General features: G+C 41.5%; 1 protein-coding gene and 1 non-coding gene across 13 annotated transcripts in view; both read left to right on the forward strand.

The window, feature by feature from the left end:
- The window catches only part of FRMD4B (FERM domain containing 4B), a 375,185-nt gene that overhangs the window by 228,338 nt on the left and 119,910 nt on the right, over positions 1-26,937 (forward strand). For all 12 annotated transcript variants that reach the window (XM_069561668.1, XM_069561673.1, XM_069561676.1 and 9 more), the window contains 3 exons: positions 4,369-4,434; positions 7,002-7,096; positions 18,442-18,534. In XM_069561668.1, the coding sequence (XP_069417769.1) occupies positions 4,369-4,434; positions 7,002-7,096; positions 18,442-18,534 (254 nt within the window). The remainder of the gene's footprint in view (positions 1-4,368; positions 4,435-7,001; positions 7,097-18,441; positions 18,535-26,937) is intronic.
- TRNAC-GCA (transfer RNA cysteine (anticodon GCA)) lies at positions 12,176-12,247 on the forward strand. Its single transcript has one exon. It is a non-coding gene; the product is annotated as a tRNA-Cys (tRNA).

Raw genomic sequence — 26,937 nt, forward strand, 5'->3', positions numbered from 1 at the left:
TTTTAGAATATTACGGTTTCTTGTAGGATATTGAGTATAGTTCCCTGTGCTATACAGTAGCACCTTGGTGTTTATCCATTCTATATAAAAGAGCTTACACCAGGCAGGTTTTTCTGTTGTTACCGATGATCAAATCAGCCCTTTGACCTCCCAGAGAAGCCATCCTCCCACAAAGGAAAGGGCTTAGGCTTGTGGGCTCAGATGTGCCAGGGCTGGGACATGCCAGTGTGGACATAAAACTAGCAGCATCTCCCCAGTTCGTCTGCACTGCCCTTCTCCATCTAGCTTGTGTGTGTGTATCCTCACATCACATGGTGGGTATTTGTTAAGTCCTTTCCACTGCCCACCAGCTGTTGTATTGTCTTTGATGAGAGCATCAGTAATTTGAGTAATTTTACCATATTAATGACATCATCTGGGGAGTCCATTCTCTGGCGTCTTTAAAGAACTCACCTGCCAGGGCAGATAGACCTAAGAAACACGGGTTCAGTCTCTCGGTCGGCAAGATCCCCTGGAGGAGGACATGGCAACCCACTCCAGTGTTCTTGCCTGGAGAATCCCATGGACAGGGGAGCCTGGTGGGCTATAGTCCATGGGGTCACACAGAGTCAGGCATGACTGAAGCGACTTAGCACAAAGTATAGATACTTGTGGTGTCTTGTGAACATGCTTTTAGTTGCAATAAGCAGGCTCCAACTCAAGGGAGCTTAAGAGAGGGGCGTAGGGGAAGTGGATTTATCAAAGGAATACAGGGATATTTTATGGAACTCAAGAACAAGGATTCTGGATAAACCACAATGGAAAAGAATATAATTAAGAATGTATGCAGATGTATAACTGAGTCACTTTGCTGTACAACAGAAATTAACTCAATATTGCAAATCAGCCACACTTCAATAAAGAAATAAAGTTTTTTAAAAAAAGAATAAGGATTCACCTAGACCAGTGGAATGGGCTAGACGTGACTGGAGAGACACTAGAAACTCTGACAGCAACTCTCAAGCTTTTCCTCAGGCTGTGTGATTTTCTCTTGCCTCCTTCTAGTTACCTGTCTCCTTCATTCTCCCTGCAGCTGGTTTTCCTTTTTCTCTACATGCTGCCGATAGTGGCTGCCCCACAACCACCATATTTTCATCCACTCAGACTCAATTCCAGATTCCCTGGACTGAGGTTCTGATTGGCCCACCTTAGGTCAGCTGTCTTTCTCCTCAATCAACTAAGGCTAAAGGGTTACAACCAAGTTGTACAAACATGGGCACCACTCCCTATGTCTATCATGAGATGGCCAGATACACCTAAAAAATATTTACTATTCTCTGAGATAAAATAATGTATTGACAAAAGATACATTGACCTAAATCAAGGGGGATCCAAAGAAAAACTGAAAAGAGAAGAAGTGTTTTGTTTTGTTTTTTTTCAATCAGGAAATAAATTCATTTGGGTTATGCAGCAACAGAGTGCTTTGTAATATTTTATGAGTTTTGACATATTCCTTAATGGATTCATATTGTTTCCGTTGATCTTTTGAGTATTATTTTTTTTTATATTGTTCTCTGGGGCATGTGCTTTGGGTTTGCTTGTGGGTTTTAAAAAGAGATCAAATGAGTTAAACTGAAACATTGATTTATTTCCTCCTATAGTGGGTGTATTGTTGCTAAATTGCTTCAGTTGTGTCCTACTCTTTGCTACCCCGTGGACTGTAGCCCACCAGGTTCCTCTGCCCATGGGATTCTCCAGACAAGAATACTGGATTGGGTTACCATGCCCACCTCAAGGGGATCTTTCTAACCCAGGGATTGAACCTGCATCTCTTATGTCTCCTGCATTGGCAGGCAGATTCTTTACCACTAGCACCAGCTGGGAAGCCCTGTAGAACAGTAGGAAAAAAAGATGACTTTTTTTTTTTAATTCATTTAGACATTAATTCAAATTTTAACTTGGTTTTTTCTTGCCCAGGCAAATTTGAATAATTCACCTTAAACTCTGTACCTTGGTTTCCTTGTCTGTAAAATGGGGGTGTTGTCATATTGTAGAGTTTTGTGGAGTTTTAATGAGATAGTTTCCATGATGTTCCCAGCTTAGTGCCTAAAACAAAGATATGTTTCCTTTCCTCTTGCCACCAAAGACTTAGCTTTGCAGATTTAAGGACATAATCAGGGGAAATGAGACAACGTAGAACTTACTCACTTACCTCTTAACACTATTTCCAAAGTTCTTATGGGCCACATCTCCATAATGCCACCATCTAACCAACTGAGCTACTTCTAGACTTGGATTGCAGCCTAAGAGGCTCCTCTGTCCATGGGATTTTCCAGATGAGAATACTGGAGTGGGTTGCCATTTCCTTCTCCAGGAGATCTTCCCGACCCGGGGATCAAACCCGGGTCTCCCGCATTGTCGCCAGACGCTTTACTGTCTGAGCCACCAGGAAGTCTTCCAAAAGGGAGGGGATGTATATATACATATAACTGATCCACTTCATTGTACAGCAGAAACTCACATAACATTGTAGAGCAACTATACCCCAATTTTTTTAAAATGTAAGTACAGTACTATAATTAGTATCTTTCACATGGCTTATCCCACTCTGAGCCTCAATTTTCTCATCTGTTGAACTGGGGATAATAACACCAAGCTCAGATGGTGACTAGGGAACTCAGAGATAATATCATAAAAGCACTTGGAGCAACGCTGAATATGTAGTTGCTGCTCAGTAATAGAGGCGATTTTCGTTTTAAAATTGGTTATATGTATCTGAGTTTCCAGGTCTTACAGTTTTGCTTAATTTTGTGTTTGGCCAAGCCATGTGGCTTGCAGGATTTTAGTTCCAGTACCAGGGATTGAACCTGGGCCCACAGCAGTGAAAGCATAGGTCCTAACCGCTGGACCACCAGGGAATTCCCAGGGTCTTAGAATTTTGTACAACAGCTGAGAGACAAAGTGCTGTGCTTGCTTTTCAAAAGTGACCCAGCAGTTCTACATCCATGGACAAAGCTAGATGTGCAAAATTTATGATGACATTGCTTATGACAGCAAAAGGCAGAAAACAACCTAAGTGTTTCTCAACAGGACACTCATTGAATTATTATATGTCTGCACAAATGATTTGATACTATAGGCCTTTTATGAAGAAGAGGTTGGTCTATATGTGTTGATATTGGAAAGATTTCCGAGAAATATTGAATTAAAAAGCAAAGGGCAAACAGTGAGTGTAGCGGTTCTACTTGAACTGAAAAAGAACCTCACACATATAAATATTCATATACACAGATACCAGATACGACACAGATACCACAGTCTCATACACACATACAAATATTAAGAGTACCTGCTTCATTTCAGAACAATGTGTCTAATTTAACAGTATTAAAATAATGTTTTTAACCCATATCTGGGAAAGATTGAAGGCGGGAGGAGAAGGGGACGACAGAGGATGAGGTGGCTGGATGACATCACCGACTCAATGGATGTGGGTTTGAGTGAACTCCGGGAGTTGGTGATGGACAGGGAAGCCTGGCGTGCTGCAGTCCGTGGGGTCGCAAAGCATCAGACACGACGAGTGACTGAACTGAACTGATGTGTTTTTAACGTGTACATGTGTATATCTGAAAATCCATGCAAAGATGGTCTATGAGGATTTGCCTCAAACTGACAGAGTGGTAATTTGTGCAGGTAGAATGGTTTGGAGCTTTTGGTAATCAAAGTGGATCTTTGCATTTTATGCATTGTTTAAATATTTTACAAGAAATAGATTTCCTTATGTTGCAATTATAAGTGATAAAAAATTAAATATAATTAGTAGTTTGTACATCAAGCTGTTCTTAACTGGGTATCTTAACTATTCTTAACTATCAATTACAGTAGTGATATATTACAAAGGGGAACCAAAATTTCAAAACTGGAGACTTCACTTTTTAACTTGAGTTTCATTTGTCAAATACATTATGTCAAATATGACAAATTTGTTTGTCAAATACATTATGCATGTATTGTGTTTATTGAAAGACACTAATGAATAAAAATATTCTCATTTGAAAAATAAAATACTGATTCAAGGAGAAATATAGTTGTTTCCTCTGGGCAGGAATCCTGCTTTTCATAGTTAAATTTTGTACGTGCCATGTAGCTATTATATTTTCAACACATTGAGTGATCTTTGCTTTTCATTCTTTTCTCTTTTAAGTCTAAGAGGTAAAACAAAAAAATCAAAGAGCTGATGCCATATAATAAATCTGTTTACGACGACCGAAACTGATGATTACTGCAGCTCACGGCATTTTTAGGCCAAGCACATCACATGTAGAGAAATGGCAAATCAAGCTCGAGGGTGCCCAGCCTGATACCCCTCTTGCTGTCTTGTCCCCGCAGATGACGGAAGGCAGGCACTGCCAGGTGTGCCTCCTGGATGACCGGAGACTGGAGCTGCTGGTTCAGGTAGGTGTTGCCACCTGGGGACAGCGCATCCGGCTTCCCTCTGTGAGCCCCGGGGGGGGCCTGCTGGCTTATCTGCGCCTCAGAACCAGTGACACAGGATTGTTTGCAGGGGCTTCAAAGCCAATACCTGCCTGTATTTAAGAGTAACTATAGCCTGGTGACAGGATTCAGAGATGTGTGGATTCCAGTCTCAGCTTTGATACTCAGTAGCTGTTTGACCCCGGGCAAGTGACTCGATCTCTTTGAATTACCTCTTGTTGGTCAATCGCTGACCATAATGCTTCCCAGAAAGGGTTTTTTTTAGATTATTATTTTTGGCTGTGCTTGGTCTTCGTTGCTCCATGGGCTCTTCTCTAGTGGCAAGCAGGGGCCACTCTCTAGGTGCGGTGTGCGGGCTTCCCGCTGTGATGAGAAGCTTCTCATGGCTTCTCTGGTTGCAGAGCGCAAGCTTTAGGGCATGCGGGCTCAGTGATTGTGGCTCCTGAGCTCTAGAGCACAGGCTCAGCAGTTGTGGCACAGGGCTTAGTTGCCTGTGGCTTGCGGGATCCTCCTGGAGAGTGACCGAACCTGTGTCTCCTGCACTGGCAGGCAGATTCTTTACCACCGAGCCACCAGGGAAGCCCCCCAGAAAGGGTTTTTATGAGCTAAGACTGCATTCTGCTGCTTTCCCTGCCACATGGCATGATCTAAGTTAAATACTCATTTACAATGGCTGTGAGCTGGGGTTAAGACTGACTCATCTTCCTCTCAGAAATTATGGTTAAAATGAAACTAGATTAATCCCAAACTCCCAATCCTTCCCTCCCATACCTCCTCCCCCTTGTCAACCACAAGTCTGTTCCCTATGTCTGTGAGTCTGCTTGGGAGCTCGGGATTAGCAGATGTAAACTAGTAGATATAGGATGGATAAACAAAGGCCTACTGTATAGCACAGGCAACTATGTTCAATATCCTGTGATAAACCACAATGGAAAAAAATACGAAAAAAGAATATATGTATAACTGAGTCACTTTGTAGTAGAAATTAATACGTTTTAAATCAAGCGTTTTTCAATAAAATTAAAAAACATCAAACTAGATTATATATATGAATGAAATCTCTGTAAAACACATGGAGCTATATGAATGACGGTATCTTAATTATTGATGCTTCTCTCTTTATTCACCCAACACTCTAGACCCAGATTATTTTTTTTGTTGTTCGTTTTACTTTTTGGCTGCCAAGCACTGGGCTCTTAATTCCCCAGCCAGGGATAGAACCAACACCCTCTGCAGTGGGACCACAGAGTATTAAACATGGGACCGCCAGGGAAGTCCCTGGACTCATAGCCTTCAAAAATCATGGAAGAGCCTGCAGACAGCCACACCTATAGCTATGACAAGAATGCCCTCCCTTGACCAAACCTAAATTCTTCTCCTTTCTGAGGCTTGTGCCTAGTCCACTATGTACAGGCTTCAATTAGAACAAAAATAGTACAGTCAGTAACAGTTTCACCAGAGTAGACCTTTTGGTCTAGGTTTCTCCCTATTTCTCTTCTTTTCTCTTTTCCTTTTTTTTTTCTTTCTTTCTTCTTTTCTTTGCCAACAATAAACATCCCCAATTCTTTCTTCCCCCAACAACAAATATCCAACCCTCAAACTACCGTAATGAGTCCTAAACTGTGTGGCTGAAAGTTCGAGAAAAATCCATCTAGAATGCCTCCCCACAGATCCCTTTTTCCTTCCCCAGTCCCTGCAAATCCACCATCCACTCTCACTCTGGACTTTCTGGCTGATTCCAAACCATCTTCTTACCCACCAGAGCCTGTGCTTCCCAAAAGCTCACAGACTGGGTTGTTCTTCTAAGGAGGTGCCCAGTAAGTACTAGTGATAATGATCTGTACAGTGGATGCAGTTACTCCATCTCTGGAGAGAAATGAAAAGCTTAGTCCTTGGAATCAGACAGAACTGGGTTCAAACCTGCTCCATAAGTGGAACATCAAATAAGATTCTTGGCTGCTCTTGGCTTTTGTTGGCACATCTATGAAATGGAAAGGACTCCTACTTCATAGGCTCATTGTAAGGATTAAAATGAAATCATGGATAGAAGAAGTTCAGTACAATAAATGGTTACTATTACTGTTTTGTTGCTTTTTTGTTGTTGTTAATTTTCTCTGTGACCCCTCAGCCTTGGATCTTGGGCCTCTTTAGTTGACCGTCACCAAGCAAAATTATTCCTACAGCCTAGGCAGTGGTTAACATTTTTTGTCTTGATCACTAGCGCCATACTGTTTATAAAAGAGCATTTTTTTCTGAAACAACAATGCATTAATAAATACACTTTTACCTTGGAGGAAAAATTAAGGCTCTGGATGGAATTGCAAATATATGAAAGCGATCATCTCAGCAATGCTCCTATTCCCATTTCCTGCCCTTCCCAAGCCCTTAGAGAATGGTCTGCAGTAGATTAACCTAAGCACAGAAAGGCACAGGTATCCAAAACAGACAAAGTCTGTTTTAAACTGTTTGGGAGAGAATAAGGTGGGAGCAGTAAGTGAGAGTGTCTAATCAGGTTTATATCTCAACAGCCCAAGCTTTTATCAAGAGAGTTGCTGGATCTCGTGGCTTCTCATTTCAACCTGAAAGAAAAGGAGTACTTTGGAATCACGTTTACAGATGACACGTAAGTGTTTTAACACTTTAACCTTTTGTCTGATCTTCCTATATGCATCCCTCACAATTGGCCAAAGTGGCAGGATGCGTCAAGAATTGGAGTATGTCCTGCTCGTGTGTGAGCTCAAGTTGTGTCTGACTCTCTGCGACCCCATAGACTGTAGCCCACCAAGCTCCTCTGTCTATGGGATTTTCCAGGCAAGAATACTGGAGTGGGTAGCCTTTCCTCTTCCAGGGGATCTTCCCGACCCAGAAATCAAACTCATGTCTCCGGCATCTCCTGTCCTGGCAGGTGGAATCTTTACCACTGATCCACCTTGGAAACCCCATGTCCTGCTTAGCTAAACCTTTTTTAATGCAAGATTTTTCTGTAGGACTAAGGTAAAAGGAATATTGGCCATTCTAAGAACTCAAAATATTGTCCAAGTGCTTTAGAAATTTGTTGCAACGAGCTTATTTTTCTTGATGATATTCTGTCTTCACATTTCTTTGACTGCAATTGTGCCTTCTTATTTAGCTTATCTGTCAGGGATGGAAATACTAGAATGTCATCCACTCCTGTTAAAACTGAATGAATGTTTGGACTTCATGGCAAGAAACTTTAAAGGCAATTTTGTGGCACACCCAACAAATATGTATATACTTTAATGCGGGATGAACTTTTGAACTTAGGTCTATTTTATGTTACCTTCTTACTATCATATTTTTCTTTTACTTACATTTTTTTCATGCAAACTTGGATGGTGTATATATTTATCAACAACTGAAATCCTCTCTGAAATGAGACAGCTGTATAAAAATGAATTCATAGGAATTTAAAACTTGATGTAAGCAAATGTGTTTAGTCTTACAGGCTCTTTTCTGTGTGGGTATGTGTGTGCTTTATGGCAGCCTGATTTGTCTACATTACAAGCAGCTTGATGCATCCGAAGAATTCTTCCTCTTTATGGAATAATTTCCAGAGAACTCTTCAAATATTAAAATTTAAGAAAACGTGTTACAGACACAAAATATATTGGCCAACCAGCCAGCATTCTTTGCATAACTCTCCCAGTTTAAATGCTTTTCTGTTCTTCAGGTTAACCAGGCAGAAAATAATCTCAAGAAGGGGTTAATTTGTTTTTAACACTGATTATATGCAGCCTGGACCTCTTGAAAATGCCAATGGGCTCAGGACTTGGGCAGGACAAAAACCAGACAGATGAGTTGTCAGAAGATGGAGAAGAAAAACCTTAAAACTTTGATTTCTGACTCAGGATGTTTCCTGAATAGAGTTCAACAAAGGGGAAACGTATGCTTCATATGGCCCACCTCATCTGAATCACAAAATTATCTGTTCACTCAATTACAGTCTGAGACCTTTTCTGACCAGTCCTCTGCTGGATGAATTAGCAAATACAGATATCCAGTGAGCACAGGCTCTAGCTGGAAAGACAAGACCAGCTCATGTGGATCAGCAATTAAATATATACATACGGGCTGAGTTTGTATGTAATGGAATCATACCAAGCAATGTAAGACTTAAAACCATAAATACATGATGGCTGAGTTATATGATAAAAACCATAAGTACACAAATGCTATAATTTATGGAGAGATCACATAAAGTAGAGGCTAAAATCATGAGTATTAGAGTAATGTATCCATTTAACAGGTATTTCTTGAGTGCCAGTGAACGCCAGACATTGTTCTAGCTCCCAGGGATTCAGCTGTGAACATCACAGACATGATTCTTGCTCTCATGGCGTTTATGTTGCACTGATATATGGTCCCGCAGAACAAGTAAATAACAGATAAATGAGAAAAGACCAGAAATGACAAGTGCTTTGAAGAATGTGGAACAGGAGGCCTGGATCAAGAAAAACTAGAGGGTAAGGGGAATCAGTTTGAGAGTGAGTCAAGATGGCTTCTGAAAGGTGACGTATAATAAAAAACAAGAACCAATTCTGCAAAAGTCAGGGAGGCCATTCCCAACTAAAGCCAGTGGAAAAACTCTCAGGTGAGAATAAGATTGACTTTTTTTTTTAATTTTGAGGGTTTTAAATTTTTTTTATTTTTGAGAAAGAAAAAGCCAGTTTGACTTGAATAGTAAGAGGCAAAGTGGTACAAGATAAGGTGGAGAGGGAGGTGGGGGTGGATGTCAGAGAAGCTTGGTATCTTAGACTGAAAATCTCTGACACTCATCTTTTCTCATCTGTACAGTGGACATAATAATAGCACCAAAATAACAAGTACTTTATAGGGTACATATAATAGGATCATGTGCGTGCATGCATGCTAAGTCATGTCTGGCTCTTTGCAACCCTATGGACAGTAGCCCACCATGCTCCTCTGTCCGTGGGATTCTCTAGGCGACAATACTGGAATCGGGTGCCATGCCCTCCTGCAGGGTATCTTCCCGACCCAGGAATCGAACCCGCCTGAAAGGCCCCATAGTAGGGCCAAAGTATTGATTATATTAGAGCCTAGGCACACAATGAAAGGAAGCTGTCATCCTGTTGTTTGTAGTCATGGCAGGCAGGTGTGCTCTGAAGGCGGCTACACGAGGGCTTGGGTGGGAGCCCACACAGGAGCGAAGACAAAAAGACCTTCAGTAGAGGGCAGAGGAGACAGGGCTCCAGGGAAGAGACATTTTGAGGGTCAGTACATGGACATAGTCATGGCCCAGTGGGGAAGAAACGGGCCTGAGTGTGGATTAAGGTATAAGAAGGGCTAACTCAAAGGTGAGCCCTGAGAGTCACGTAGATGGAGAAGACACGCTGGGGCCACTGAAGATTGTTTTGCAGGGAACTGACATGATTGATGACTGTGCTCTTGCAAATGTCCCAGGCTGCAAGGTTCATGGTAGGCTGGAAAAAAGGGCTGGCAGGCATGGCAGGCTTTGGGGAATGCTCCAAGCTCAGGTGAGCATAACCAGAGGGGGCATAAATCAAGCGTTCAGGCTAGGACCTGCTCTTCAGAGAGGCCTATGTAATACGAATGACTTCCTTTGCTGACTTGGGCCACCTTCCACCTCATGTGCCTTGGGATGATCTCTTTTTAAATACTCTGTTGGAAGAAGAAAATGTCTCACTTAAGTGCCTCCTCTATCTATCGCCTTTGGTGAAAGAGGTCACTGGTTATAGCCTTTCCAAGAAGCCTGGCTCCAAAATGCCCTTTGCATACTCCCCTGCAAGTGACAACAGAGTCTGTTTTTGAATTATGATCAGTTTAGAAGGTGTCTTCTGACTCTAGCTGTGTTTATTTTTAGAAGAAGTATGAGCTCGGCTTTTGGAGCGTGGAGGGGGAATTGGCCATTTCTACCTTTCTGGGGAACAAGTCTGGAAAATTGCTTCTGTTGAAGGGTGTCTCCTTGGAATGTCTTGGTCACAGGCCTAGTTCTTTTTCTTTGTCTGGTAAATATTTTTGGAAAGTATTTTCTTTCAGCACTGCCCTCCCCCCCGCCCTCATAAAACCACTGAGTCGGATCCCTCCCAGGATGCTGAATGAATTGCATTTTCCAGCCTACATGCCACATCAGCTCTTTGCCTCCGGTGAACTTCTCCAAATGGAGTTAGGCACAGCCGAGGGGACATTTTGTCAATGAAACTAGCCACTGTCTCTATCCTACTCTACGGGCCAGGAAGAGAAATGGAAAAATGGAGTTGTGAGCTTACATAATTAAAGTAGTGACGGTGACCGACAAAAATTCATGATCCTGTTAAAGGGAGGGTTAGAGTTCCTGAGCTCAGGCTGAGTTCCTTCTGGTGTTCTGTGTGCAGAGTGAGTTTTTTACCCCTAGAGGGCAGTCACGACCCTCCTAAGGCAGCGCTCTGTTCCCCATAATGGTTCCCATCCCTTTCAACCCGCTTAACTTTTTTTCCTTCCCTTGTTTGAAAGGATTTGCTGGATGAGCTTTGTTTATTATAAAATAATAAATAGGTTTCACAACACAACTGTGATTTTTGATCTCCGTTCCATCCAGTGGGCCAGAGATGATGGGCCTTTGACTGGTAAAATTCTAGCCTAAAAGGACAGTTGGTTCAAAGTGGTCTCAGTTCAGTTCAGGTCAGTCGCTCAGTCATGTCTGACTCTTTGCAATCCCATGGACTGCAGTATGCCAGGCCTCCCTGTACATCGCCAACTCCCAAAGTATACTCAAACTCATGTCCATTGAGTCGGTGAAGCCATCCTGCCATCTCATCCAACCTCTGTTGTCCCCTTCTCCCGCCTTCAACCTTTCCCAGCATCAAGGGATGCTTTTCAAATGAGTCAGTTGTTTGCATCAGGTGGCCAAAATACTGGAGTTTCAGCTTCAGCATCAGTCCTTCCGATGAACATTCAGGACTGATTTCCTTTAGGATGGACTGGTTGGATCTCCTTGCAGTCCAGGGGACTCTCAAGAGTCTTCTCCAACACCACACTTCAAAAGCATCAATTCTTTGGTGCTCAGCTTTCTTATAGTCCAACTCTCACATCCATACATGACTACTGGAAAAACCATACCTTTGACTAGACAGACCTTTGTTGGCAAAGTAATGTCTCTCCTTTTTAATATGCTGTCTAGGTTGGTCATAACTTTTCTTCCAAGGAGCAAGCGTCTTTTAATATCATGGCTGCAGTCACCATCTATAGTGATTTTGGAGACCCCAAAAATAAAGTCTGTCATTGTTTCCATTATTTCCTCATCTATTTGCCATGAAGTGATAGGACCAGATGCCAAGATCTTAGTTTTCTGAATGTTGATTTTTTTTTTTTTTTTGACCGTTGTTCAGGGCCTTTTATTGGGCGGTCGCTCTCAGGCAGAACTCCCGGGGCGGGTAAGCAGGGGAGCGAGGGGGGTCTGCAAAGCAAAGGGAGTCAGTGGGGTTGGGTAAGCAGGGGAGCGAGGGGGGTCTGCGAAGCAAAGGGAGTCAGCGGGGTCTGAATGTTGATTTTTAAGCCAACTTTTTCACTCTCCTCTTGCACTTTCATCAAGAGGCTCTTTAGTTCTTCATTGATTTCTGCCATAGGGGTGGTATCATCTGCATATCTGAGGTTACTGATATTTCTCCCAGCAATCTTGATTCCAGCTTGTGCTTCACCCAGCCCAGCATTTCTCATGATGGCTTCCCTGGTGGCTCAGAGGATAAAGCATCTGCCTGCAATGCAGGAGACCCAGGTTCGATCCCTGGGTTGGGAAGATCCCCTGGAGAAGGAAATGGCAACCCACTCCAGTATTCTTATGTGGAGAATCCCATGGACAGAGGAGCCTGACAGGCTACAGTCCACGGGATCGCAAAGAGTTGGACACGAATGAGAGACTTCACTTCACTTTCACTCTGCATATAAGTTAAATAAGCAGGGTGACAGTATACAGCCTTGACATACTCTTTTCTTGATTTGGAACCAGTCTATTGTTCCATGTCCAGTTCTAACTGTTGCTTCCTGACCTGCATACAGATTTCTCAAGAGGCAGGTCAGGTGGTTTGGTATTCCCATCTCAGAATTTTCCACAGTTTGTTGTGATCCACACAGTCAAAGGCTTTGGCATAGTCAATAAAGCAGAAGTAGATGTTTTTCTTAAAGTCTCTTGGATTTTTCAATTATCCAACAGATGTTGGCAATTCGATCACTGGTTCCTCTGCCTTTTCTAAATCCAGCTTGAACATCTGAAAGTTCACAGTTCACATACTGTTGAAGCCTGGCTTGGAGAGTTTTGAGCATTACATTGCTAACGTGTGAGATGAGTGCAGTAGTGCGGTAGTTTGAGCATTCTTTGGCATTGCCTTTCTTTGGGATTGGAGTGAAAACTGATCTTTTCCAGACCTGTGGCCACTGCTGAGTTTTCCATATTTGCTGACATGCTGAGTGCAGCACTTTCACAGCACCATCTTTTAGGATTTGACATAGCTCATTTGAAATTCCATGACCTCCACTAGCTTTGTTTGTAGTGATGCTTCCTAAGGCCCACTTGACTTCACATTCTAGGATGTCTGGCTCTAGGTGAGTGATCACACCATCATGATTATCTGGGTCGTGAAGATCTTTTTTGTACAGTTCTTCTGTGTATTCTTGCCACCTCTTCTTAATATCTTCTGCTTCTGTTAGGTCCATACCATTTCTGTCCTTTATTGTGCTCATCTTTGCATGAAATGTTGCCTTGGTATCTCTCATTTTCTTGAAGAGATCTCTAGTCTTTCCCATTCTATTGTTTTGCTCTATTTCTTTGCATTAATCACTGAGGAAGGCTTTCTTATCTCCATGCTATTTTTTGGAACTCTGCATTCAAATGGGTTTATCTTTCCTTTTCTCCTTTGCCTTTCGCTTCTCTTCTTTTCTCAGCTATTTGTAAGACCTCCTCACATAACCATTTTGCCTTTTTGCGTTTCTTTTTCTTGGGGATGGTCTTGATCCCTGCCTCCTGTACAATGTCGGAAACCTCTGTCCATAGTTTTTCAGATACTCTATCAGATCTAATCCCTTGAATCTATTTCTTAGTTCCACTGTATAATCATAAGGGATTTGATTTAGGTCATAGCTGAATGGTCTAGTGGTTTTCCCTACTTTCTTCAATATAAGTCTGAATTGGGCAATAAGGAGTTCGTGATCTGAGCGACAGTCAGCTCCCGGTCTTGTTGTTGCTGACTGTATAGAGCTTCTCCATCATTGGCTGCAAAGAATATAATCAATCTGATTTCAGTGTTGACCATCTGGTGATGTCCATGTGTAGAGCCTTCTCTTGTGTTGCTGGAAGAGGCTGTTTGCTATGACCTGTGCGTTCTCTTGGCAAAACTCTGTTCGCCTTTGCCTTGCTTCATTCTGTACTCCAAGGCCAAATTTGCCTGTTACTCCAGGTATTTCTTGACTTCTTACTTCTGCAATCCAGTCCCCTATAATGAAAAGGACATCTTTTTTGGGTGTTAGTTCTAGAAGGTCTTGTAGGTTTTCATAGAACTGTTCAACTTCAGCTTCTTCAGCATTACTGGTCGGGGCATAGACTTAGTTTACGGTGATATTGAATGGTTTGCCTTGGAAACGAACAGAGATCATTCTGTCGTTTTTGAGAGGTGCATCCAAGTACTGCATTTCAGACTCTTTTGTTGACTATAATAGCTACTGCATTTCTTCTAAGGGACTCTTGCCACAGTAGTAAATATAATGGTCATCTGAGTTAAATTCACCCATTCCAGTCCATTTTAGTTTGTTGATTCCTAAAATGTTGATGTTCACTCTTGCCATCTCCTGTTTGACCACTTCCAATTTGCCTTGATTCATGGACCTGACATTCCAGGTTCCTATGCAGTATTGCTCTTTATCACATCAGACTTTACTTCCATCACCAGTCACATCCACAACTGGGTGTTGTTTTTGCTTTGGCTCCGTCTCTTCATTCTTTCTAGAGTTATTTCTCCACTAATCTCCAGTAGCATATTGGGCACCTACTGACCTGGGGAGATCATCTTTCAGTGTTCTATCTTTTTGCCTTTTCATACTGTTCATGGGGTTCTCAGGCAAGAATACTGAAGTGGTTTGCCATTCCCTTCTCCAGTGGACCACATTTTGTCAGAACTCTACACCATGACTGGTCCATCTTGGGTGGCCCTACATGGCACGGCTCATAGTTTCATTGACTGTGGTTCATGTCATCAGATTGGTTAGTTTTCTGTGATTGTGGTTTCAAAGTGGTCTATCACAGGTAATAGAGATGAAATGTGTAGATTCAGCTGTCTTTTTGAGGTATTGATTAGATCTGTCCCATTTGCTGATGGAAAAATTTGAGAAAAGCAGGTTATAAAGATAAAGTGCTTTTTGATCTCATTTTAGTCTCAGAGACTAGAAAGTAGCATGTTAACCTGAATCGTGGGGCTTCCCAAGTGGCTCAATGGTGAAGAATCCTCCTACAATGCAGGTAGACCAGGGTTGATCCCTGGGTTCAGAAGATCCCTGGGAGAAGGAAATGGCAACCCACTCCAATATTCTTCCCTAGAGAGTCCCATGGACAAAGGAACCTGGCAGGCTATACAGTCCATGTGGTTGAAAAAGAGCTGGACATGACTGTAGTGATTAACACACACACACACACCTCAGTCCTTATATATTTTTTACCCACAAAAGCAGTAATTCTATGAATCTTCCCTTATGTCATTTCTATCAGCTTATTTATCTTAATAATATTCCTTGAAGGAAAACTAGAGACAGTTATCAGAAGCCTCATCTAGTAATATAAAAAATAAAGACACACTTTTTACCCAGTATTAAAACTTGTGATAAAATAAATAATAATAATAAAAAAACATAGTAAGTGACAAGATCAAGCCGAAAGTTAGGAAAGCTGATTCACTCCCCTAATCTCACTTTCTCCTGTATTCAAAGTCTGGGTTCATATCCTAGTTCTGATAATTTTCTTTGCAGACTTACTGTAAAATATAGTATTAATATTTTCTAAAAGTACCAAGTTGGTTGTCACTAAGTACTTGCTCAATAAAAATTAGCTGCTATTATTATCGTCATTATTATTATTATTACCTCCATTTCCTAAATACTTATAATAAATATAGCTTAGAATTTTCTGATTTTTAAAAAGACATTATTTATTCAAAGACCAAAATAGATTGGAAAATATCTCCTGAATCATTATCAGTTTTGTTATAATTTGACACAACATACACCACTATCAGCATGAAGTTTTGCCTAAGCAAACGAATGAAGTCTCTGCCCTCTGGGAATTTGCAATCTTAAATGGATCAACTAGTGGGAAAGTCATGTAAACAATCTCCAGCCACAGTGTCTTCCATCCCTCAGGTCACAATTTCAGGAGAATGCTTATGCCAATGAATTTAGTGAAGCCCTTGAATGAATCGTCAGATACATGGTTAAATAGTAGGAAGTCCATAATGTATACCCAAAAACAGCTCCCAGAGAGTATTTGACCCTATATTTTAATGTTTTTAATGATTTTTTTGATGTATAGGTGATTTACAAGGTTATTTTAGTTTCCCGCTGTAAACAAAGTGAGTCAATTTTACAAACATATATATCTACTCGTTTTTAGATTCTCTTCCCATATAGGTCATTACAGAGTATTGAATAGAGTTCCTTCTGCTATTCACTAGGTTCTTATTAGTTACCTATTCTGTATATACTAGTCTTGTTGTTCAGTCACTAAGTCATGTCCACCTCTGTTTGCGACCCCATGGACTGCAGCAAGCCAGGCTTCCCTGTCCTTCACTATCTCCTGGAGTTTGTTCAAATTCACCTCCATTGAGTCTGTAATGCCATCCAACCATTGCATCCTCTGCCTCCCCCTTCTCCTCCTGCCCTCAATCTCTCCCAGCATCCAAGTCTTTTCCAGTGAATCGCCTCTTTGCATCAGGTGGCCAAAGTACTGGAGTTTCAGCATCAGTCCTTCCAGTGAATATTCTGGGTTGATTTCCTTTAGGATTGACTGGTTTGATTTCCTTGCAATCCAAGGGACCCTCAAGAGTCTTCTTCAGCACCACGGTTGGAAAGCACCGACTCTTCAGCACTCAGCTTTCTTTATGGTGCAGTTCTCACATCCGTACACGACTACTGGAGAAATCATAGCTTTGATCAAACAGATCTTTGTTGGCAAAGTGATATGTGTGCTTTTTAATGCTGTCTAGATTTCTCACAGCTTTTCTCCTAAGGAAAACGCATCTTTTTATTCCATGCCTACAATCACCATCCTCAGTGATTTTGGAGCCCAAGAAAATAAAATCTGCCATTATTTCCATTTTTTCTCCTCTATTTGCCGTGCAGTGATGGTACTGGATGCCATGATCTTAGCTTTTTTGAGTGCTGAGTTGTAAGCCAGCTTTTTCACTCTCATCTTTCACGTTCACCTTCATCAAGAGGGTCTTTATTTCCTCTTCACTTTCTGCCATTAGGGTGGTGTCATCTGCATATCTGAGGTTGTTTATTTTTCTCCCAACAATCTTGATTCCAGCTTCATACAGCCCAGGCATTTCACACCATGTACTCATCATATAAATTAAATAAACAGGATAAAAATATACAGCCTTGTCATATTCCTTTCTCAGTTTGGAACCAGTCTGTTGTACCATGTCCAGTTCTAACTGTTGCTTCTTGTCCTGCATACTGGTTTCTCATTAAACAGGTAAAGTGGTCTTGTATTCCCACCTAAGAATTTTCCACAGTCTGTTGTGATCCACACAGTCAAAGACTTTCAAGGCTTTAGCATAGTCAATGAAGCAGAAGTAGATGCTTTTCTAAAATTCTCTTGCCTTTTCCTATGATCCAGGGGATGTTGACAATTTGATCTCTGGTTCCTCTGCCTTTTCTAAATCTAGCTTGTACATCTGGAAGTTCTCAGTTCACGTACTGTTGATGCCTAGCTTGAAGGATTTTGAGCATTGCCTTGTTAGCATGTGAGATGAGCGTGATTATATGGTGGTTTGAACATTCTTTGGCACTGTCCTTCTTTGGAATTGGAATGAAAACTCATTTTTTCTAGTCCTGTGGCCATTACCGAGTTTTCCACGTTTGCTGGCGTATTGAGTGCAGCACTTTAACAGCATCATCTTTTAGGGTTTTAATAGCTCAGCTGAAATTCCGTCACTTCCACTAGCTTTGTTCAGAGTAATGCTTCCTAAGGCCCACTTGACTTCACACTCGAGGATATACTAGTGTTTCAACTCCATATTTCTTAAGTAAAAGCTGTAGTATTGTTATCTGTGTTTGTCCTTTTTCATTAAAACAAAAGTTTTTCCCTTCTTGATTATCTAAAATATTTCAGATTTTGTAGTTAATAAAAATTTAGTTTTTACCTCAAAGGCAACCTGTGTTTTCAGTTTCGTGTTCATTTTATGATGCACTCTCAGAGTTATTTCTATAATATAAATACAGGTATGTCTAGGTATTCTTTTTTTAGTTAAAATAATGGCAATATATTATACTCATTACACATCTTTCATTTTCACTTAACAGTGTATTTTAAAAATCATTCACAATAAGTTAGTAAAGATACTTCCGATCTTTTGTGTGGCTGCATAGTATTTCATTGCTGTTTACATTCATTTTTTTAAAACAATATCCTGTTGGATGCTTAGGTTGTTTTGAGCCTTTTTGCTGCTACAAACAGTGCTGCAGTGAGTAGCTTTATACATGGCCCATTTTCCACATGTGTGATTTTATCTGGATTAACTCCCAAAAATGAAAATGCTGGTCCAGAGGCAGGTGCTTTTATAATCTTGATAGAAATTGCTCCGTTGACCCCATTACTGGTGGTAACAGGTTACACTCCTGCCATCCACATGTGAGTGTAACTGTTACCCACCGCTCTGCCAACACAGTGCTTCCTGAAACTTGCTCTGGCTTTCCGTGTAATCCTTTTTCCTTGTTTTACTCTTACAGGGGTCAGCAGAACTGGCTTCAGCTAGACCACCGAGTCCTTGACCACGATTTACCCAAGAAACCAGGCCCAACCATCTTGTGCTTCTCTGTGAGGTATGTATTCAGAGACACGTCCACCATCCCCTGGGGTCTTTTTTTTTTAAGAGAAAAAAAAATTCTTGGTGATCAGAGATAAAGAATTTTAAAAAAAGAAGAGACCTGTCAAAAAAAATAATGTGAAAGAGATTCTCTGCTGTCTTAGTCTGGGGAACGAGTTACCATAGATACGTGTAGAACTGTTTTCCTTTGAAGATGAAGGATAGGCTCACCTTCCTTTAGTTTTCAAAGGCTCTTGAATCTATGTGAAGCTAAAAAACATGTTATATATTTCAATATATAACCTGCTTTTGACTCAACATACTTCTAGATTTTTATAATTTGAAATATACAAACACTATTTTACATATTATGTACGTATGTTTTCTAGAGACTGTGGAAATAATTGAATTTTATACAGTTTCACACCTTAATTGGAATAGGCAATAAAATGCAAACGACTGCTCATGGAAAGAATTACCTTAATGCAGAAATCTACATTCTGATTTCCTGAAGAGCGACTGCTGGGAAGGAATTCTTGATTTGTTCTCTGAACTCTGCTTGGGCAGATCACTTAACCATACATATGGGCCTCAGTTATTTTCTCCTGACATGGATGTATTGCATTAAATCAGTATTTTCTTATAGTTGGCCAATGATAGAAATATTTTTTCACATTAAAGATAATAAAATGTTATAAAGAGTAATGCCCGTGTTCCTGTAGCCAGCTTAAGAAATAAAATGTTACCAGTTTTTCTGAGAACCACTTCTTAGGTACTAGCCCCTCGCCACTATCCTGAATTTGATATATTTTCATAATAAATTTGTTTTCTTGATCTGAAGCCAAATACGATAAAATAAGCTAAGGTAGAAGATTTCCCATAAATCTAAGTGTGTTTTCATAAAGCTGGATCAACCTGAAGAATGGACCTGTATTCTAAGCTTACGTTATTTTTTGGATGTTGGGCTATACTTGTTTTATGACAGGTTGGTGGAGGCTTCATGTCTTTCTTTGGGGAGGAGGGTGGTTATACAATGACTGATTACCTGATAAAATCATGTCAGTTTCCACGAACACTTTTTTTTAACCTCCTTATGCTCCATGCAATCCAAAAGTGTCATAATAAGGTGTCCTGACTGTCTTACCTTTTTGTTTGTTTTTTAATATGTATTGATGGTGATTGAGGATGGAGGCTGCTCCTTATTCAGTAAATAAAATATTGACAGCCCCCAATTTGTTTTCTGCTTTTTACTCTGAAATCTGGTTTAGATTTTTTTTTTCCTTACCACCAGAAGTCACATTTTTAAAACCCAGGAAGTAGGTAGCATAACGGTGATTTGTCCAGGATGTAGCCGGTATGAAAAAGTGCACAGAAATCCTAAAAAAAAAACAAAAATAGGAGTTTCCTGGAGTGTGATATGAGTGCTGTGTCCATGGAAATGGAGACGAAAACAAACACAGACCAGCAGCAATAAGAAAAAATATATACATTAGTAATTAAGCAGGGGTCCAAGCATAGAAAAACTTTCCTCTTGTAGGGGAAATGGCTCAACATAAATCAGTATCTTTTTTCATAAAGAATTTTATTATTACTGTAAACATTTCAAACTTCCTGAAAGTATAGAGTGAAAAAGACGACTTATTCTCCACCAGGCCTCTCCCTTGTTTTTTCCCCAATTCGCTCTCCTTCTTAGAGAAAAATAATGCTGATAAATTATTTGGTGGTTTACTTTTTTTTCCACCCTAACCTGGAGATTTTTCCTTTGTTGTTGTTGTTCAGTCACTAAGTCATGTCCAACTCTTTGTCACCCCATGAACTGCAGCACACCAGGCTCCTCTGTCCTTCACCATCTCCTAGAGTTTGCTCAGACTCAAGTCCTTGAGTCGGTGATGCCATCCAACCATCTCATCGTCTGTTGCCCCCTTCTCATCCTGCCTTCAATCTTTCCCAGCATCAGGGTCTTTTCCAGTGAGTCAGCTCTTCTCAGCAGGTGGCCGAAGTATTGGAGCTTCAGCAGATCTTTCGTTGGGTATATAAAAGTCCAATTTACTTCTTTACACATCCATAATTTAGCTGTTCAGGCTCCTATTAAGCTTGTAGGCTGTTTCCAGTGATTTATTAAAATGTGCATTGCAGCTAACATCCCTGTACTTCCATCTCTGTGCACACATGTAGTGTTTCTGTAGACTGACTACTCAATGAGAGCTTTATGTCTTTGGAGAATTTAACAAGCACTAGTTCTTTGACCACTACTCTCTGATCTATTTTTTATCTGAAAATGCCAAGGGAGAAAGTTCAGTCTTCCCTTCTGAGCAGTCACTCATAAGGCAGCCCTGTGTTTCCAAAGCAGGTTCTGGGGAGCCAGAAGTTGCCTGCTGACTGTTTGTGAGTTTCAGCTTTTATCTCACAAGTGTCCCATAATCACTTAGCTTTACTTTCGCTTAACCACTCACATGTTTAAAGGCCCTTATCAGGCTTTTAATTATTCACTTAATTCTTCTTGCCAACTGTGCAGTGAGATCATAATAGTCTTTGTTATTATTCCAATTAAGGACTTGTTGTTACTTCAATTTAATTAAAGAAATGATAGAGCAAAAAGCATACACCAAGGAAATAAGTGAACTGACCGAGGTCAGTGAGTGGAATGCAGTTTTTCGGGGGTCTCTCAAATGGGACGATAGCCACCGCAGTGAAGTCACTGGCCTCTCGGAGGGTCTCTAGCCTTCTGAGTAAAACAGGACCGCTGCTGATACTTATGATACGATGTCCTAACAGACATCGCCACTACCCACCCCAGGTTGCCTGACGTGACAATAGATGTGAGTCACTGAAGAATAGAACCAAAGAGCATTTGATTGTATTTGGACACATGGTCACCATAGAAGCCTCTAGAAATACACATGATCTCTTGATTTCAAGGTCACTGCCTTTCCCATCAGCAGGTATGAGTCGCTTACTCCTGGACACTGAAGTACACACTTGCTGAGTGCACACAAAAGAAGGAATCCCCACAGAAGCAATGTGTTATATGGATATACATAACTGCTCTTTTCATTGCTAACAATTAAGACTATCCAAATGTAGGGGAATTCCGTCGGTGCTTTCACTGCTGGGGCCCAGGTTCAATCCTTGACCAGGGAACTAAGATCTCGCAGTGCAGCAAAAACACATAAGTGAAAATAAAGGTATCCAAATGCCAACAGTAAAGATAAGTTCAGTAAGTGATGGCATTTTTACAGTGCACAAATGATCACTGTAATAGAAGCCTTAAGATGAAAAGGTACATTGCATTTCAGAGCTTCCCCAGGAGGAGAAGGGCCACATATCTGAATCACTATAGGAAATTTTTTAAAGAGTCACCCCTCCAGTCCCCAAAACTTCCACTTTCCTGGCCCAAATTTTGTTACTGTGTCCTGGAGATAGTGTGATCTTGGGCAAGTTGGTTGTGAATTAAAAAGAGATCAGGGGATACAAAATAACTTTGCAGAATAATATGCAAGTATAAGAAAGTATCTTTTTTTTTTTTTCAAATTATGGTGTTTATGAAAAAGAAAAATACCATAAAGCTTTGCTCTGAAGAGGTTTCCTCTCTGTTAAAATGTAGCATTAACGTTATGGCAGTCACTGTGCCACATATTTGACCTGTGTCCTTTCACTGGGCTTCCCAGGTGGCTCAGTGATAAAGAATCCGCCTCCCAGTGTGGGAGATGGGGGTTCGATCCCTGGGTTGGGAAGATGCGCAGTAATAGGAAATGGCAACCCACTCCAGTATTCTTGCCTGGAGAATCTCATGGAGCCTGGCACATTGTAAAGAGTCAAACACAACTTAGGGACCAAGCAACAACATCGCTTCACTGTTTCATCGTTTCACTGTAAGAGCTAAACACTTACATCCTTCAGATTTACAGGGAAAGACTTTCTTCTGGTTAATATCTCCCAGGAGGCAGGGAGCAGCTCAGAAACACATGCAGCTTCTGCATGGAGGGAAGAAAACATTTCAAGTGAAGGCACTTAGTTCTCCCTTGATGAATTTCAGAATTAAAATTTGTCTTTGCTGTAGTTATAAAATCTCAGTGGTAGGTGCTAACTCTAGGTGTGACACATGTGTGTATTGACGCCGCATAATTTATGTATGCACTGTAATTCATTTAACCCATCCTCTGTTTTCCTGTGAGTCCAAACGCCCCCAGGCTGCCAAGGGACTCCTCTAGCCCTGGGTTGTTATCTGCAGCTGTAAATTATCTTCCACAAACACAAAGGCCTCTTTGGTAATGCAGCCCAGATGCAAGCATTTGAAAAGCTTGATAGTGAGCAAGCAGGCATTTAAAAATCAGAAGTGAGGAGGTTAGGGAGGGGGTTGGGCGTGACCTCATTGGAAAAGCTCCCATTGCCTCAGGGGAGGAGGTGGCTCTGGCTGGTACCACCCAGCTCCAGCAGAGCCAGGGTCTTGGGTCTTTCCCCCCCTGCTATACATTTATCATACTGCCTCTTGCTCTTTTTTTTTTTTTTTCTTTCTGGTCTTCCCGCTCTTCTTCCCCCTCTTTTTCTCCTTCTCTTTCCAAGCCATCTTTGTGAGGTTCAGGGACTGTAAGTGACTTCTCAGAGGTACCAGTTAAGTATTGTGTGTGACACTTGGGGCTGAGAATTGGCTGTGTGTAGAGAGTTCTAGTAGGAGATGTGGAGAAACACTGCTACCTTTCAGTCAAAGTTGCTGCAGAGTCTTTGAAAGACTTTTTTCAAGTCTTTTATCACCCCCTGGCCTGTTTCTGGAACATGTAGAGTTTAACTCAAGGAAGCATCATGACTACAACTCATGGATCCACATCATTCCAGTTGTTTGTATGCTTGTTTTTTAAAGGAAGACAAACATTTGGAATACAGCACAACAGGTAAAGATCCTGGTGAAGAAAGATTTATTGATAGAGAAAGATGCTCCCAACATATTCTAGGGAATAAAAGCAGAAAACAGGATTGCACTTAAGTAAAAGATGTGAGTAGGAAAAAAATTAAACTGTTAACAGTAATTAATCTCTGGGTAGAGTGATTTCCTCAAGGGAATCAACCCTGAAAATTCATTCTAAGAACTGATGCTGAAGCCGAAACTCCAATACTTAGGCCTCCTGATTGGAAGAGCCGACTCATTGGAAAAGACCCTGATGCTGGGGAAGATTGAGCACTAAAGAAGAAGGGGGCAGCAGAGGATGAGATGGTTGGATAGGATCACCAACTCAATGGACACGAACTTGGGCAAACTCCAGGAGATAGTGAAGGTCAGGGAAACCTGGAATGCTGCAGCCCATGGGGTCACAAAGAGTCAGACACAACTTAGAGACTGAACAACAGAGAGTGATTATGGGAGTGATTTTTTGCTTGTCTACTTATATATTCCTATGATAAACACATTAAGCAATTTTTTAAAAATGCAAGTGTGAAGTGTAATAAAAGGAAGAAAAGTGAAGTGTTTGTGGCTGGATAGCAATGAGTTATTTTAGAGCTGTCAAGAGTAGGTGATTTACAGTAAGGAGAGGACAGGAAAGTTCATCTCTTTCCAGAGGAATGTGATTAAAAAGCACAGAGAAATAAAGGATTCCTTCTACCTTGGGCCCAACAGAGGTATTTGAGGCAGATGTGTGAGTCAGCCAGACGTCTTTGCCTACCACCGCACACCGATCTGAACGTTATCCCAGAACCTGGGGAAAGCATCTGTTGGTTGCCTTAATATTGACTGTGACCTCCTGGCCTAACCCATACTTGAACTTGCAGGCAGTTGGTAAGCAGCCTCTGTATTTGAGGATCCACCATCCTTATTTATATGAGAGTTGCAGAAAGGCACAGAATCATTTAAAACACAGGCTGAACCTCAATTCCACTTTCTTACAGGATTACGTTTCTGTGTGCTCCCTGGATCACATATCAGACAGCATTTGTGGGACTCTGCTCAGTCTCCTCTCTAATCTGTCCTCAGTGTGACATCGAAAGGGCAGAGGAAAGCAGTAGTAGTATGAGGGGTGAAAAGGCTGTAGGGTACAGAAGTTCAGAGCTGGGCCATGAACTTAGGGTTTCTGGCTAACATTCCTGGGGGCCAGGTAGTTCTTCATTATAGGGAGCCAAGCTGTTCTATGGGATATTTCCAGCATCCCTGGCAAGTAGCATTCTCTAAGTCAGGAAAATTCAAAAAAAGAAAGTCTTTGGGGGCTATATGTATATTTATGGGTGATTCACGTGTTTGTACGGCAAAAACTAACACAACATTGTAAAGCAATTCTCCTCCAGTTACCAGTTAAAAAAAATAACAAAAACAAAAAAGTCTTCACCATAACCAGATGTACCTCACTCATCCCTTGAAAACCAGTGCTTTCACCTTGCTTTTGAGTTTTAACCCTAACTCTTCTGTGTATTACCTTTGTGGCCTTTGGCAGCCTCTATGGGCTTTGTTCCTCATCTAGAAGACGTAATAGGAATTGACAGTAATACAGGGGGTTTGTTGGAGGATGTTAACAAGTCATGAAGACCCTCACTAAATGTAAACTATTTTTATGATATAAAAATAACAAAGACTGCCTCAACCACCTGTTCAGGGGGTTAAAAATTCTATAATGTGATATATGGTCATTGAATATGGAAATTTGGAAACTGTCTGACTTGGGTCTGACTCACTCTTGTTTTGTTATTAAAAAAAAAATTTACTTATTTATTTGGCTGCACCAGGTCTTAGTTTATGCATGCAGCATCTTAGTTGTGGCATGTGGGATCTAGTTCCCTGACCAGGGATTGAACGCAAGTTCTGTGCGTTGGAGTGCAGAGTCTTAGCCACTGGACCACCAGGGAAGTCCCTGACCCATTTACTTTACACTGGGTGGAAGATTTCATCATTTCTCCATCATTCACTCCGCCCAGCCATCACCTCCCTAAAAACAATTAACCTCTCCTTCCTGTCTCCTTCTCACAGAGTTTGTCCCTACTTGCTTCATGATGGACAGGGGCAGGCTATTTTGCAGTTTGAAGCAAGGACGTGGAATTCACCGTGGGACCCCAGCACTTCTCATTGCCTGGGGCAGATGACTCCCTCCCTTTTTGTACTGGTCACAGCAAGGCCCTTTCCCTCCTGGGCCTCCAGCCTTTCCCTGGAGTCATGCAGAGAGGGGAGCGACAGGGCAGGTTTCTACAGGTTCACCTGGAGGGCCCTCTCTGCTTCTTCTAGGGTTGCCTGGAAATCTGAAAGTGAGGCAGAGTTTTCCTGGCAGGGGAGCACAATGTAGAAGCCAATAGTGCTTCCCTTGGGGAGTTCTCTAAGAGCGCACCCCTCCCACAGATGAAAGGGAACATAGGGGACGCTCATCATCCTTTGCAGAAAGTGAAATACACTTCAATTACCCCGCTGTCTTCAGCGTGCATCATAAAGCAGGACTATGAGGTTGCAGGGTCATTATAAGCAATAAATACAGATCTCTGTGTTCAGAATGTAGATTAGAACCTGATAGAAATCTACTTAGGCAGGTGGCTGCAGTAAATGCCTGAAATTACCCACAATAACTTTGTGAAACCAGGAACAAGGCATTTGAATGCAGCCCTCACTGGACACCAGTCACGAAGTCAGCATTGTGCAGAGTGAGAAATCATTGAGTCATTCCTGCCCAGGTTGCCTTCTTTGATGCTGTCACTCAGACAAAGCAAAGATTCTAGAAAACAAAGGGAATATGCTCAGTTGCGGAGAAGTCCTAAGTGGTCAGAAGAATATTCGTTTCGGAGTGTTTTCCTGTTCTTGGTCAAGATGGACACCTTTGTAGCACCCTACTTCCCTAAGAAAATAAGCTTAGAAAAGATACTGGAATTTCCATTCTTGTTTTTACAGTTGACGTTTTAAAGAGGTTCCCAACTAAGTCCGCACCTTTTGTTACAGTCTTCCTGGTAGACAGATAATAATAACATAGTAATAATCACCACCACTCACTGACCACTGAAACAACATGTGAGATAAGGGAGGCAACAAGAGGCCAAGCAGTTTGGCCCCAGACCCCAGCATGGATCAGTGTTGGGACTAGACTTCAACCTAGTATCTCCCCAACTCTGTGATGTTGACTCTTTCTTTTTTTGCCCCAATTTTTTTTTTTTTTTGGCCACACCTCACAGTTCATGGCATCTTACTTAGTTCTCTGACCAGAGATTGAACCTGGACCACGGCAGTGAAAGCACTGAATCCTAACCACTGGACCGCCAGGGAATTCCCTGTATTGTTGACTTTTGATCATGATAAAGAAATGACACAAGAGGAAAATATGGGCCGCCTACATGACAGTGACCACTAACGGATAGCCCTTCCCAAACAGTCAGAGTCTTCTGCTTTTCAACCCACGTGTATCATCATCTGGCTGACAGGCCTGCCCCGCCTCCAACTTTGTCATGCCATTGAGGTTGATGT

This window comes from Ovis canadensis, chromosome 19, assembly GCF_042477335.2.
Source record: "Ovis canadensis isolate MfBH-ARS-UI-01 breed Bighorn chromosome 19, ARS-UI_OviCan_v2, whole genome shotgun sequence".
NCBI lineage: Eukaryota > Metazoa > Chordata > Mammalia > Artiodactyla > Bovidae > Ovis > Ovis canadensis.